At 40.5% G+C, this 12,331-nt stretch overlaps 1 protein-coding gene and 1 long non-coding RNA gene across 2 annotated transcripts; one reads left to right on the top strand and one right to left on the bottom strand.

Annotated features, from left to right (window-relative positions):
• Positions 1–259: 259 nt before the first annotated feature.
• On the top strand, positions 260–2,398 carry LOC124276712. The gene is made up of 3 exons (XR_006898631.1): positions 260–473; positions 1,859–1,985; positions 2,324–2,398. It is a non-coding gene; the product is annotated as an uncharacterized LOC124276712 (long non-coding RNA).
• A 1,692-nt stretch (positions 2,399–4,090) lies between these two features.
• LOC124276713 lies at positions 4,091–9,884 on the bottom strand. The gene is made up of 4 exons (XM_046712356.1): positions 9,672–9,884; positions 7,407–7,588; positions 5,869–6,973; positions 4,091–5,556 (listed from the first exon to the last, which is right to left on the bottom strand). Exons 1-4 carry the CDS (start codon positions 9,727–9,729, stop codon positions 5,429–5,431), a joined length of 1,473 nt encoding a protein of 490 aa, XP_046568312.1. The 5' UTR covers positions 9,730–9,884; the 3' UTR covers positions 4,091–5,428.
• Between the last annotated feature and the right edge of the window lie 2,447 nt (positions 9,885–12,331).

Raw genomic sequence — 12,331 nt, 5'->3', positions numbered from 1 at the left:
AAGCATTTGGTGTGTTCTAACACATTTTGGCTATACACAACTGAAGTCAGAGCAGATGAAAAAGCAATGCGAAAGTCATCAAAATATGGCGAAAATACTCCAGTGTTTGAAAGAAACTTGAAGTAACGAGAAACTATTTAAACAAAGAGATAGTACTCGAAGCATAAACAAACAATTACACCAAGCCATTACTGAGGAACGTATGTTCACTTGTTCTGATTTCGTTAGGTCATTCCAAGAAAAAGTCGAGCGTGGGAGAAGGAATCATGTTTTTGTGAAAACTGGTCTGGGACAACTATGGTCTACATTGCTGAAAAAGATAACACGATTTGTACAAGGGAAGATTATTGTTGTCACGAGCCACGGTGTATAAAGGCAACTGTGGGGACATCTGGGCATTCATTCATCCACAATGAAGGCTGCTTTTCTGATTCTCCTCGTCTCTGTCATGCTCATTGGGTCAGCATTTGTCGGTGAGTAAATACTTGTTTCTTTGTTTGACTCTACTCACACACCATTGTGCTTCTGGAACGCTAGTAATTATTTTGTAACATGCATAGAGAGTCATCAAAGAACTGTTAAAATATCGCAATTTTCTGATGTCTTTGTGGAGAACGCATGACTTTTGATATTACCTGTGAGAGCACTTCTTAAACGGTGTTGACCAGAGTGAGCGAGTGAATATGGCCTTACGCCGCTTTTAGCAATATCCCAGTAATATCACGGTGGGAAACCAAGTCAGCGAGCCTGACCACCCGATCCGATAGTCGCCTTTTACGACGAGCATGGGTTGCTGAAGACCTATTCTTACTTGAAGTTTCACGGGGCACCTCCCGTAGGTATTGTGGTGACTGCTTCAGAATTGTCATACTAAATTGTTTTGATTCGTTGACGATTTAGAATAAGGGATCCACTGCTTTGACTTTACTCGTTAGAACACGACTGTCGTCTTCAACGTTGTTGACCATGTAACCACACCGGACATTTGTCATCTTCTGTAATGTGATGTGTGGGACAGACATCGCTTTAACCAGGGAGACTCTATAAGGGGCCTGTTGTAGAGTATCCCTGCTTTAACATATGAGTGAGTGAGTTTGAATTTTACGCCTCTTTTAGCAATATTTCAGCAATATCCAGAAATGGGCTTCACACATTGTACCCATGTAGGGAATCAAACCCGGGCTTTCAGCGTGATGAGCGAACGCTTTAACCACTAGGCTACCACGCCGCCCCAACATATGACCTCTTTAGTCATAGTGGTGATTGTGTCATGAAACATCCCATCGGTGAAGTGGACTGAATCATTCAGTGTTATTAGATGGACAATAATAATGTTAACAGATTTGGAGAAAAGAAGACAAAATGACTACGATACAAGAATCTGTATCGCAACGTTGCACTCACGAAATATAGAAGTTGTTATCCATAAAGTTTGTCTATATTGTACTAAACGTTTTGGTCATAGATATTTTTATCAAACGCTTTGAATAGATTGCATGGAGATATCTTGCTCCAAGATATGCTGTTTTCAAACTAATTAAAATAACCCGTCTGGCAGGATGTTAACAGATTAAGAAATTAGGAGACCATTCAACTATTTGTTGGGGCGGTGGAGCAGAAAAAGCGGTTAAAGCGTCCGCTCGTCACGCCGGAGGGCCGGGTTCGATTCCCCATATGGGTGCAGTATGGGAAGACCATTTCTGGTGTTCCCCCACTGTGATATTGCTGGAACATTGCTAAGAACGGCGTAAAATCCAACTCACTCACTCAACTATTTGTACTATAATTCTTACATTTGTGACTTCACCTTCGTTTCTTTCCGTGTGATTTTCTATACATTTATGTTTCTGCATTGAAGCTGATGCCCAGTGTAACGGTATTTGCCACAGCGACCACGACTGCAGCAACTGTGACAATTGTCACAACGGACATCATTGTGACCGGCACCCAGATGACGTTGCTGGAACCTGTTCATGTCGCCATTAGTAAGTAGAATAAATGAAGTGGTTCAGTTATAGGGAAACTAGAGACACAGGGTTTAGGTATTACACCACTCTGCTGATACCCACGACCTCCACTATGGTACTGAAAGACTCGTCCGTTTTCTTATCAATATATTAACTATAAGTACATCTTTTGAGGCATTTTGCTTTCATTTGGTGGAGAAAGAATATACGTCAGTCGTCATTGGAATGAATTCGAAACAGAAAATGGAATGTAGTCCATACATTTAAATCACTAAAATATTCCCGTCCAATTCTTCTTAGATAACAGTTACCGTAATAAATGAAATTACAATTTGCATTTCATGTTTTTGTTTCAGATGCTTTATCCCAGAAAGAGGTGCCGAAAATACCAACACCTTGTTCTGAGAGTTAATAAATGGTATAAATGAGAATTGTCTCCTGTAATATTTGAGAGGCATTGTGGGCTGCTGTGTGACAGTGTGTTTCAATGAGCGTGGTTTTCAACTATTTATTTTTAACAGAAAGACATATTTTATTTCAGTATAAGGCCGCTGGCCAAAAATACCTTTACACACATGAAATAGATAGACAGCATGCCTTAATTCTGATTTTTTGTAATAAGGCGTGTCACTTTAGAAGAAAATAACACAAATTCTTCAAAGTAGTTTTTCCAACTGATTGTAGCAGAGCTTTTAGTATGTTCACCGCTGGATTTTGAAAATAGAATAGTTTTATGTATGTCTTCCTCAGTTCACTGTATGATGGGCTCTTTAACAGCACTATTCCTAGCTGTGACACATGTGGAGACACCATGACTGTACTGGCCCTGTAGTTTGGTTTCGTCTGGTCTTCACACCAATGAACATTTGATTTGTGAAAACAATGTCACCATACCAAATTGCCTTTCTACCTACACCACGTCAGATTCACACCAATGAACACTTGATTTGTGAAGAAAATTCCACCATACCAAATTGCCTTTCTACCTTCACCACGTCAGATTCACACCAATGAACAATTGATTTGAGAAGAAACTGCCACCATACCAACTTGCCTTTCTACCTTCACCACGTCAGATTCACACGAATGACACTTGAATTGAGAAGGACATTCCGCTATACCAAATTGCATTTCTACCTGCACCACGTCAGATTCACACCAATGAACACTTGATTTGTGAACAAAATGCCACCATACCAAATTGCATTTCTACCTGCACAAATTCAGATTCACACCAATGAACACTTGATTTGTGAAGAAAATGCCACCACACCATATTGCATTTCTACCTGCAATATCTCGTTCTCCTGTATGTTGACGTAATCGATATTTCTTCGTACAGTAGTAATTTCACATTATTCGTTGTTCCATGAAATATATGTGTTTTCACTATGATCCTACAAATCATATTTTGATAAAAATGTTAATGTTTACACTTCCACAATAACAACACTTAAGTATTGTCTCATCCCTGTCAAATCCTTCTACTAGAGAATGTGTTTACGCTCAATCTAAACACATATATTCATAAAGAATCCAATACTTCATTTCCACGAGATACGTGCTTGTATTCTTTTACATGGGAGACTGTTCTGTGGGCGCTGGGGTAGAATTGTTCGCTCGTCACGCCGAAGACTATAAAATGCGTGAAGCCCATTTCAGGTCTCCACCACCGTGATATTGCTAAAACGCCGTTAAACCCAACTCACTCAGTCCGACTGTTTTGGTATAACCAGGAGTTGTGTTGCATTCATGTACACACAGCGACACCCACCCACAGACCTTGAACGCCAAAAGCTTAATGTGAGACTTCTGAGGCTCTAACTGAACATACCACTGGATCTTTCTTGCGTGTTCATTTGATAGATATTTCCTGGAAATGAAGCAGTTTCATATTGTTCGTTGTTCCAGGAAAATGTCGAATTGGTTTTCTTCAGTGATGATTACATTGTTTCACTCAAACATTACAAAGAATCTCTTTTTATTGTCCAACATATATACACTTAAAATCATAGCTTTAGACATTATGTATATGTACAAACGTTATGAAAGCGAGGATCTACTCTACGTTGACTAAGCCTATATTTAATATATCTCTCTCCTGTATGTTGACTTAATTGATATGTACAACATATATACACTTAAAATCATCGCTTTAGGTATTATCTACATGTACAAACGTTATGAAAGCAAGGATCTACTCTACGTTGACTTAACCTATGTTGACTTAATTGATATGTCCAACATATATACACTTACAATCATAGTTTTAGATATTATGTACATGTACAAACGTAATGAAAGCAAAGACCTCCTGTATGGTGACTTAACCTATATTTCTCTTCTCCTGTATGTTGACTTAATTGATATATACAGCATATATACACTTAAAATCATAGCTTTAGATATTATGTACATGTACAAACGTTATGAAAGCAAAGATCGCAAGCATAAACATTTGCTTTACAATCACTACAAATTGGCAAAAATTTCCATTGTATCGACTACTGTAAACTAACTGAACAATAACAACAAAACCCTAGAGAGCTATGTGAATATGTTTTAGAGTTATATTTGGAAGTATCTGGGGTATTGGATCGTGAAGACACATGACAAAGGTCAGTGAGCTTAAATAGGGCTTAGAAAACCAATAGCGACGTATGTAAGGCTGAACAATCATGTTTAGTATCCAGGGACAAAAAGGATATAGAAGAAGCTGTTCAAATTTCAACAGTGTGACCTACTCTGAATATACGCATGTGCTAGTGTATCCTGTTCCCACAAAGGACAGTTTTACGGTGATCAGTCAGATTGTGACACAGTGGGTGCAACTATGGATCCACAACATCAGCCCATTCATACTTGTCCCTGCGTTCCTTATCTCTAATCTCAAACAACAAGGGAGCGAGCGGGCGAAAACACGTTTTAATTGCGTAACATGTTGAAATTATAAAATTTCGATCGCGTGGTAATAGTGATGCAGATCAAGTCGCTTTGCTTCAGCAGATGTAGAAACATCAAACTGACCTGTTTGCTTCTTACGTATGTGAAAGAGTGAAAGTATCTTTTAATAACACATCAGGGTATACCCTTTGGGGGTAAAAAGAGATTCAAAACCATTTTGATTATTTAACGTTGAATGAACATTCTGGACGCGCAAGAGACGGAAAACATAAAAAGACAGACAGCTTTACTCATACCCCAAAGCCAACAGACATAAATTTCAGCAACAAAAAGTAGCTGGTCGACTAAAACCTAATATCTTCCACAAGAAACGTCGACAGTCCTTCTTGTTTCAGGGCTATACAGTATCAACATTTACCCTACCTACCTTTTCAAAACTTAAGGATCAAAGTTAAAATATCTAATGTTTGTATTTCACAATGCATTTTTCAAAGTATTGAAAACTAAATCCCGTAGATGGACATAATTTTTTCTAAATTGTTGGGTTTGGGAGTCGATCACTTGCGACAGCAACACCAGCAACACACGGCTATAATGATTAGGGCAACCACCCCCACGGGTATTCCGATGATTAGTCCGAGGTAGTTTCCATCAGGTGTGTCTGTTGCTGCAACAGTTGATGCTTCTGAAACAAACAGACTGGTTGAAACAAACTACCAAAGTAATCAATTCAGCACAAACGCGTCATCATTGAGTGTAAAATATGGTCTCTTGTGATCATTGATTAGAGTAGTGGGTGGAGAGTGACACCTCCCAGCACTATCAGGGCGCTATACAAAATCTGGCTTCTCATAGTGTACCTGTTGCACATGTATAATACCACGTGTTGCAATGTTTTTAGATGTCAATTACAAAAGTAAAAATGATAATGACAAGATTTACTTGATGATTTCACTTCTTCCGAGCACATATATGTCTTCCTTTTATGATATCTTACCATCGCATGTTCTATTATTTGATCCACTCAGTGCCTGTTTCCAGTAGAACTGGTCTTTGTGGAGAAAGAGTACCAAGTTCAGCCTCCTGTCAATCTCATTATTAACACTTGTTTGTTCAGCGTGAACGTTCAAGTATTTTCCAGTTTCTACTTCTTTGAAGCTGTATGTTGTGTCGGAGTCTGCTTCAGCTGCAGTTATCATAAATGTTACTGCATCCTGTTTGGAGGGTTTACAGATCAGGAACTCTTTCCTGTCTATTCGATCTTTGTCTGCCCACAAAGTTGGAAACACTTTCTCATAGTTCAGAAATGGTCTATCGAAACTCAAATAGCATCCACTCTTCTGTCTCAGGTAAAAGCCAGATCTTCTATCGGGCGATGCATCCTCCCAAGAGAATACCTCACTAGAATCTCCCTTTGGACATCGCAGTCCTGCATCTTGTGGTCTGGCGATTTTGTCCCAATCAAAAGAACCATCGATCACAATAGAATTCTTCTGATTGGTATACAAAACTGTGCCGGTTTTAGGATGGACGATGTTTATGTTCTGCAGCTGTGAGAAATACTGAGGCGTGCAACTCTGAAATCTTTCGTTTTGAAGTCGTAATTGATCCTCCAATTTTGTCCTCACTACAGAACAGGTTGGGTTGTTTGAAGTACAGGTAAGGTTGTACAGCTGATAGGAGTTAACCTGGAGTTTCATCAGTTCGTCCTTGTAATTGCTGATATCGACCAGGCTTCGAGCAAGATTGTAGTTTTGTGTTGTGGCTGCTTGAATTTCCCTGAGAACGTGTCTAACAAAATCACATGCTAGGCCAGAGTTTCGTCCTGCAGATACTACGCTGAACCCCTTGATTACCAAATGTAGTTCTGTTAACAAGCTTGGTATTCTCCTCAGATCGTTTTTCAGGGTTTCTTTTTCGTGCTCCAGGGTTTGGGTACAGCTGTTGGTTGTATTTGCCTGCAAGCACGCTTTAGAAGACTTAATGAATGTGTCAAAATGTTCAAAAATAACAAGTAGACTTCGTTCAATCTCTTCTGCATCCTGTATAGTTGACAGTTCCTTCAGTTCGTTTAGTTTCTTGAGGAAATCTTCATGTGTTTCCTGAAATGAATGAGAACTTTATTTTCAAGATATTTTTATGGATTAAACTTCTTTTTAATTAAGTCCATAAAAATATCTTGGACATCAATGTACAAATTCTAAATCCCACTGAAAGACATTGAGAAATTAATTATTTGGAAAAGCGAAACCAAATTTTCACTATGAGTAAGTTAGTTATCTTTAACACCGGTACCGCTATTAGCAACATTCCCACAATGTCATGGAGGAGGACACAAGAAACGGGCTTCACACATTAAATATTGTACAGCTTTAGAGAATAGAAATCTCCTCTTCAGCGTGACGAGCAATGGCTGTAACCTCTAGGCTACCTCAAAGCCCCTCTATACAAACAACGCAATGTACGTTTCAATTGTAATAGACAGTTAGGAATGTTGTTTTATGATGTGTGCTGAAGAGATAATATGTTACATACTATCATCGAATTGAGAATCTGCAAAATGGTTTCCAATTTCTCAGTAGTGCTGGCTTGTTCGGCGTGATCTATCAGAGCATCAATACCAAAGGACATCAATTCCTGGACGGCAAATTTGGCGATGAACGTTACAATTGGGGCGAATCGTTTTCTCCTCAAAGTCCGGCATTCTCCATCCCCAGCTGAAACATGAATGTATATATAATGAGGCTGCCTTCTGATTAGAGGGGCGATCGTTTAGCCCGGTGGTTAAAGCGCTCCCTAGCCATACCGAAGACATGGGTTCGATTCCCCTCATGGGTACAAGGTGTGAAGCCCATTTCTGTTGCCGCCCCCACACACACACATACACTCCCCGCCGTGATATTGCTGGAATATTGCTGAAAGCGGCCTAAAACCAAACTCACTCACTCCTTATGATTAGTTCTGAGGTTGTATCAAATCGCACCGCTGGATGAATAACTATACAGTATAGTGACGTATTTTCTACTGTATTCTCTCGTCACTTTGCCTTTGTTCAATGGACCACTTCACTTTGCATGTGTTTGCAACCAGGGAGGAAGGATACGCTTATTTCGAGAAATCTTGTTTTCCTCTACCCGTGAAGATCCGGGTTAGAATATTATCTTCAGTAACCCATGCTTGTCGTAAGAGGCGACTAACGGATCGGGTGGTCAGGCTCGCTGACTTGGTTGACACATGTCATCAGTTCCCAACTGCGCAGATCGATGCTCACATTTTGTTATCACTGGATTGTCTGGTCCAGACTTGATTATTTACAGACCACCGCTATATAGCTGGAATATTGCTGAGGGCGGCGTAAAGACTCAACTCACTCACTCACTCACTTGTATTCGCCCGAGAACTTTCAAGGATCGTTGACATTATCATTTGCTTAAACCAATGTTGCCTTGTGAATGCACATAAACGAAATAGCAGCGTATATGTCCTAGTTTAAAACATATGCTCATTGAATTCTACACACATTCGTGATTCAAACGATATTTCCTTTCATGGCAAATAGTCATATTTCACAGCTACCACACACCCTTGGGGATATAAGAACATAGCCTTGATAGCAACTGTGAGGTATGGGATTTATTACATTGATAACATTTCAGAAGGACCCTATGGCCAACTGTACACCAAGAACGTACACGTACAGATAGCATTTGTGTGTGTGTGTGTGTGTGAAGGGGAGGAGGGCATTTGTGCTATACCGTAAACCAAGGAATATGAACACATATTGGATCATGGTATGCTATACTTAAATCAAAACATTTTCACCCTGACCATCATGAACTACATCATTATCCCTGATCATGGGATGGATAAAATATTTTGTCTATTCATGTCATCAGCGCTCGATCCACAAAAACGTTCGTAGCGTTATGTCATTCGTAAGCCTCTGACCGCGACAGGTCGTAGAGGTACAAACGCTTCGTGGATCGACACAGAGTTGGTACACTGTATTAAATGTCCACCAACGTGAGAAACATTTGAATTGAATGATGTGAAAACCTGACAAGAATATTAGCATTCGAAGAAACCAAGAGCACACTTTAAATAAATATAGCTTCTTGATCTGAACACACATTATGAACATACAAACTACGTACATGGACATATATATATATATGATGGATAGACAGATAGATATATTATATACTCCTCATCAAAAGTTTAGACTCACTGGTGTAAATGTAGCCACTTACTTCAGTCAGCTGAACTAGATTTTGTAAAGTAATCCATACAGTTTAAAGGTACTGTTTATACATGGGCTGATGTACTCGTATTGTAAAACAAATTCGTGACGTTGAAAAGTTTATTGTCATGTGTTCAATAAATGATGAAACTCGGTGAAAAAATGGCGATTTTTTTATAAAAACTTCACAACAAACGCAGCTGTTCACATGCAAGATATTTGCACATGCTTTTCAGCAATTTGATGCTTGATCCATGTGCAATTAATCTGCATAATCCGCGTTTTGAATAAGGTTTGATGTTTCCCCAAGTTAGTGGAGAAATTCATCTTCGTTGTAACCATATGTACATACATAACTTATAGTGATTGATTTAAGCGAATCTAAACTTTTGATGGGTAGTATATATATATGGATAGATAGATAGAAAGATAGATAGATGGATTATATATATATGGGATAGATAGATAGATAGATAGATAGATAGATAGATAGATAGATAGATAGATAGATAGATAGATAGATAGAAAGATAGATAGATAGATAGATAGATATAACTTACTTTGCATGGCCAACATCATGACGATTGTGAAGACACATTTTACTGTTCGTGAGTCCATGGCTGACAAGATGGTAATGATGTGAGGTAAGGCGACAGTTAGCGACTCTTGCGCGTTCGGGTAAAGCCCCTGTTATATATAAACCCGTCTTTGCGTCTTACAGACGGGAAAATTAGTCGCGGCCAGCGTGAAAGAAAAGCTGAAAGGATGAACGGTTGCATATACTGAGTCAAAAAAGAAACTTCACAAAATGTAATTTGAAAAATAATGAATAATTTTTTTCTCTGATGATACATCTATGTATCCGAAATGGGATCCCTATCTTTCGACTCTAGAAAACGTTAGCAAAACCCACTCAAACCCATCCATTCGTCGTGCAAATGACGTTAGTGCCAAATCAGGTTTTGCACGCAGTCGATCACGTGATCTTCGCATCGAAGTTTCTTCATATGCACGTGTTTGCATTGGCCTTCAAGAATTGAAAAACACTTTAAACCACAGTTCTAACGGTACTTGAAATGCCACGATTGTCAAATGTGCAACGTGAACGTGCCGTTGGCATGTTGCAAGCGGAATATCAGTTATTGACGTCGCAAGAGCAATGGGATGCAGCCGTCGTACTGTGTATGACTTGCGAGGTCGTTCACAACAAACTGGCACCACTTCTGATCGCCCAAGGTCGGGTCGTCCACGTGTGACGTCACGAGCAGAAGACCGTCAATCGTCCTACGTCACCTACGTGACAGATTTCTGCCGGCTACACGAACCAGGGCTGAGATGTTTAGAGGTCGACTGTCCCTCACAGACCATTCGAAATCGGTTGCGGGCTGCCAATCTCCATTCTCGACGTCCATATCGTGGGCCAATATTGACGCCGTTTCATCAACGTCAACGTCTGGCTGTGGGCCCAACGTCACCTCCGATGGACCCAGAGAGACTGGAATCGAGTCGTCTCCAGTAGCGATGAATCCAGGTTTACCCTCAGATTCGCGGACGGCAGGCATAGAGTCTGGAAGACGACGTCGTGAACGGTATGCCCAATGTTGTGTACAGGAAGTCGACAGATACGGGGGCGGAAGTTGCATGGTGTGGGTGCTTTCTGTGGAACAACCGTTCCCGACTTCTGGTCATCCGTGGAAACCTCACAGCTGCTGCTTTCACCGCGACCAGGTGCTCACCCTGAACCGTTCCTTTCATGGCGGCTCATGGCCCAGGTCTACAGTTCCAGCATGATAATGCTCGGCCGCATACCGCGATGCTGACGATGAAATTTCCCTTCCGCTGCATGGACTGGCCATCGAGGTCCCCCTGACCTTAATCCAATAGAGCACGTTTGGGATGCACTTGGGAGAAGGCTTCGCAGGTCTTAGGAACCAACCTCAGAATTTGCAGGAATTTGGCGCTGCCTTGCAAGAGCAATGGCGCAGAATCCCCAACCACGTGTTCACAAGCATCAGGCAGTCGATGAGGAGACGGTGTTTGGCAGTGATGAATGAGCGCGGGCGGCCATACACGATATTGAACTGAGAAATTTCGCATTTTTATTCTTGTGACTTGACATTCTGTATACCCATGTTTTGGAACGGCGGTGTAGCCCAATGGAACTGATTATGGCACTGTCAGTGTATCGAGTACATCACACAGATCTCAGCAATGAAATAATACCAATTTAACCATCTTACCATCTTTTTGTTCTTTTTATAGTGCCCTGATGTAAGAATGTGAAGTTTCTTTTGACTCAGTATACATGGAATTATCATGAAACGGCGCTCCTCTTATCAGAAATTTGCGGGCCGCTGCAAATGATATTGGGCCGCTGCAAAATGATATTGGACGCTCAACCTTAACGACGGGCCACTATCAGTTCTGTGAAACAAAAAATAGCATTACCCTTATAATATTGATTTATTTGATGGCGTTACATGCTTCGATCAAAGGCGAGCATTACGTGCAATACATGTACCTGTCGTTGAGAAAATGTATCGCTTCAGTGAACAGATGGATAACATGGAAAATCAATTGATTAGCAAGTACGGGGCCTCCCCTAACTGACAACCGCTCAAATATGGCACGTTATTGATATGCAGAATGCTGCTATGCCTTTGAGGGCTTTGGCAAGGTGTAGATCAACAAGTTAGGACCACGGGGACAGTACATGTGCTTCCTGCATGGACCCTAACTGGGCATTTACTCCTTCAGATGCTAGAAGCTGTAGCCATCTAGCCAGGAATTGAAATAACATATATATACTGCGATTAAAGATAGTAGTAAAATCTAACTTTAATGTTTTCTGGTCTTACACCCCGTCAAGAAACAAAACATACACAAAGAACTTAGTTAAGCACCCCTGACATATCTCACGATTCAATGAGCCCCGATCATAACCCTTTGGACCATATCTGGGACATGACTGGTCGTCGTGTGCAACAAAGGGATCCTCCTGTATAGAACCTAGGATCAGGAGGCTGACCGCGGGTACGAGGAGGATAGTGCTGGCTGTCATACAGTCAGCTATGGAGGTTACATTCGGTATTTACCTTTGAATCGTGTAAGACACGCAAAATCACTTTTGAATGTTCGCATTCACCAATAAATTCAACATTAAGCATTCCATGGCTATATTTGTACAGACATGGTTTTGTAGGAAAATCAGTGTTTATTT

This window comes from Haliotis rubra, unplaced genomic scaffold, assembly GCF_003918875.1.
Source record: "Haliotis rubra isolate DU_JTF1 unplaced genomic scaffold, ASM391887v1 Scf2118, whole genome shotgun sequence".
NCBI lineage: Eukaryota > Metazoa > Mollusca > Gastropoda > Lepetellida > Haliotidae > Haliotis > Haliotis rubra.
Note: the sequence above shows the minus strand (reverse complement) of the source record. Positions and strands in the feature narration are given on the sequence as shown.

Excerpts from the sequence above, each read along its gene's own strand:
- LOC124276713 (XM_046712356.1), bottom strand. The coding sequence starts at position 9,729 with ATGGACTCACGAACAGTAAAATGTGTCTTCACAATCGTCATGATGTTG. Across the intron at positions 6,974-7,406 it reads AGATTCTCAATTCGATGATA|GAAACACATGAAGATTTCCT; the intron begins GTATGTAACATA and ends CATTCATTTCAG. Across the intron at positions 5,557-5,868 it reads AAATAATAGAACATGCGATG|AAGCATCAACTGTTGCAGCA; the intron begins GTAAGATATCAT and ends TGTTTGTTTCAG.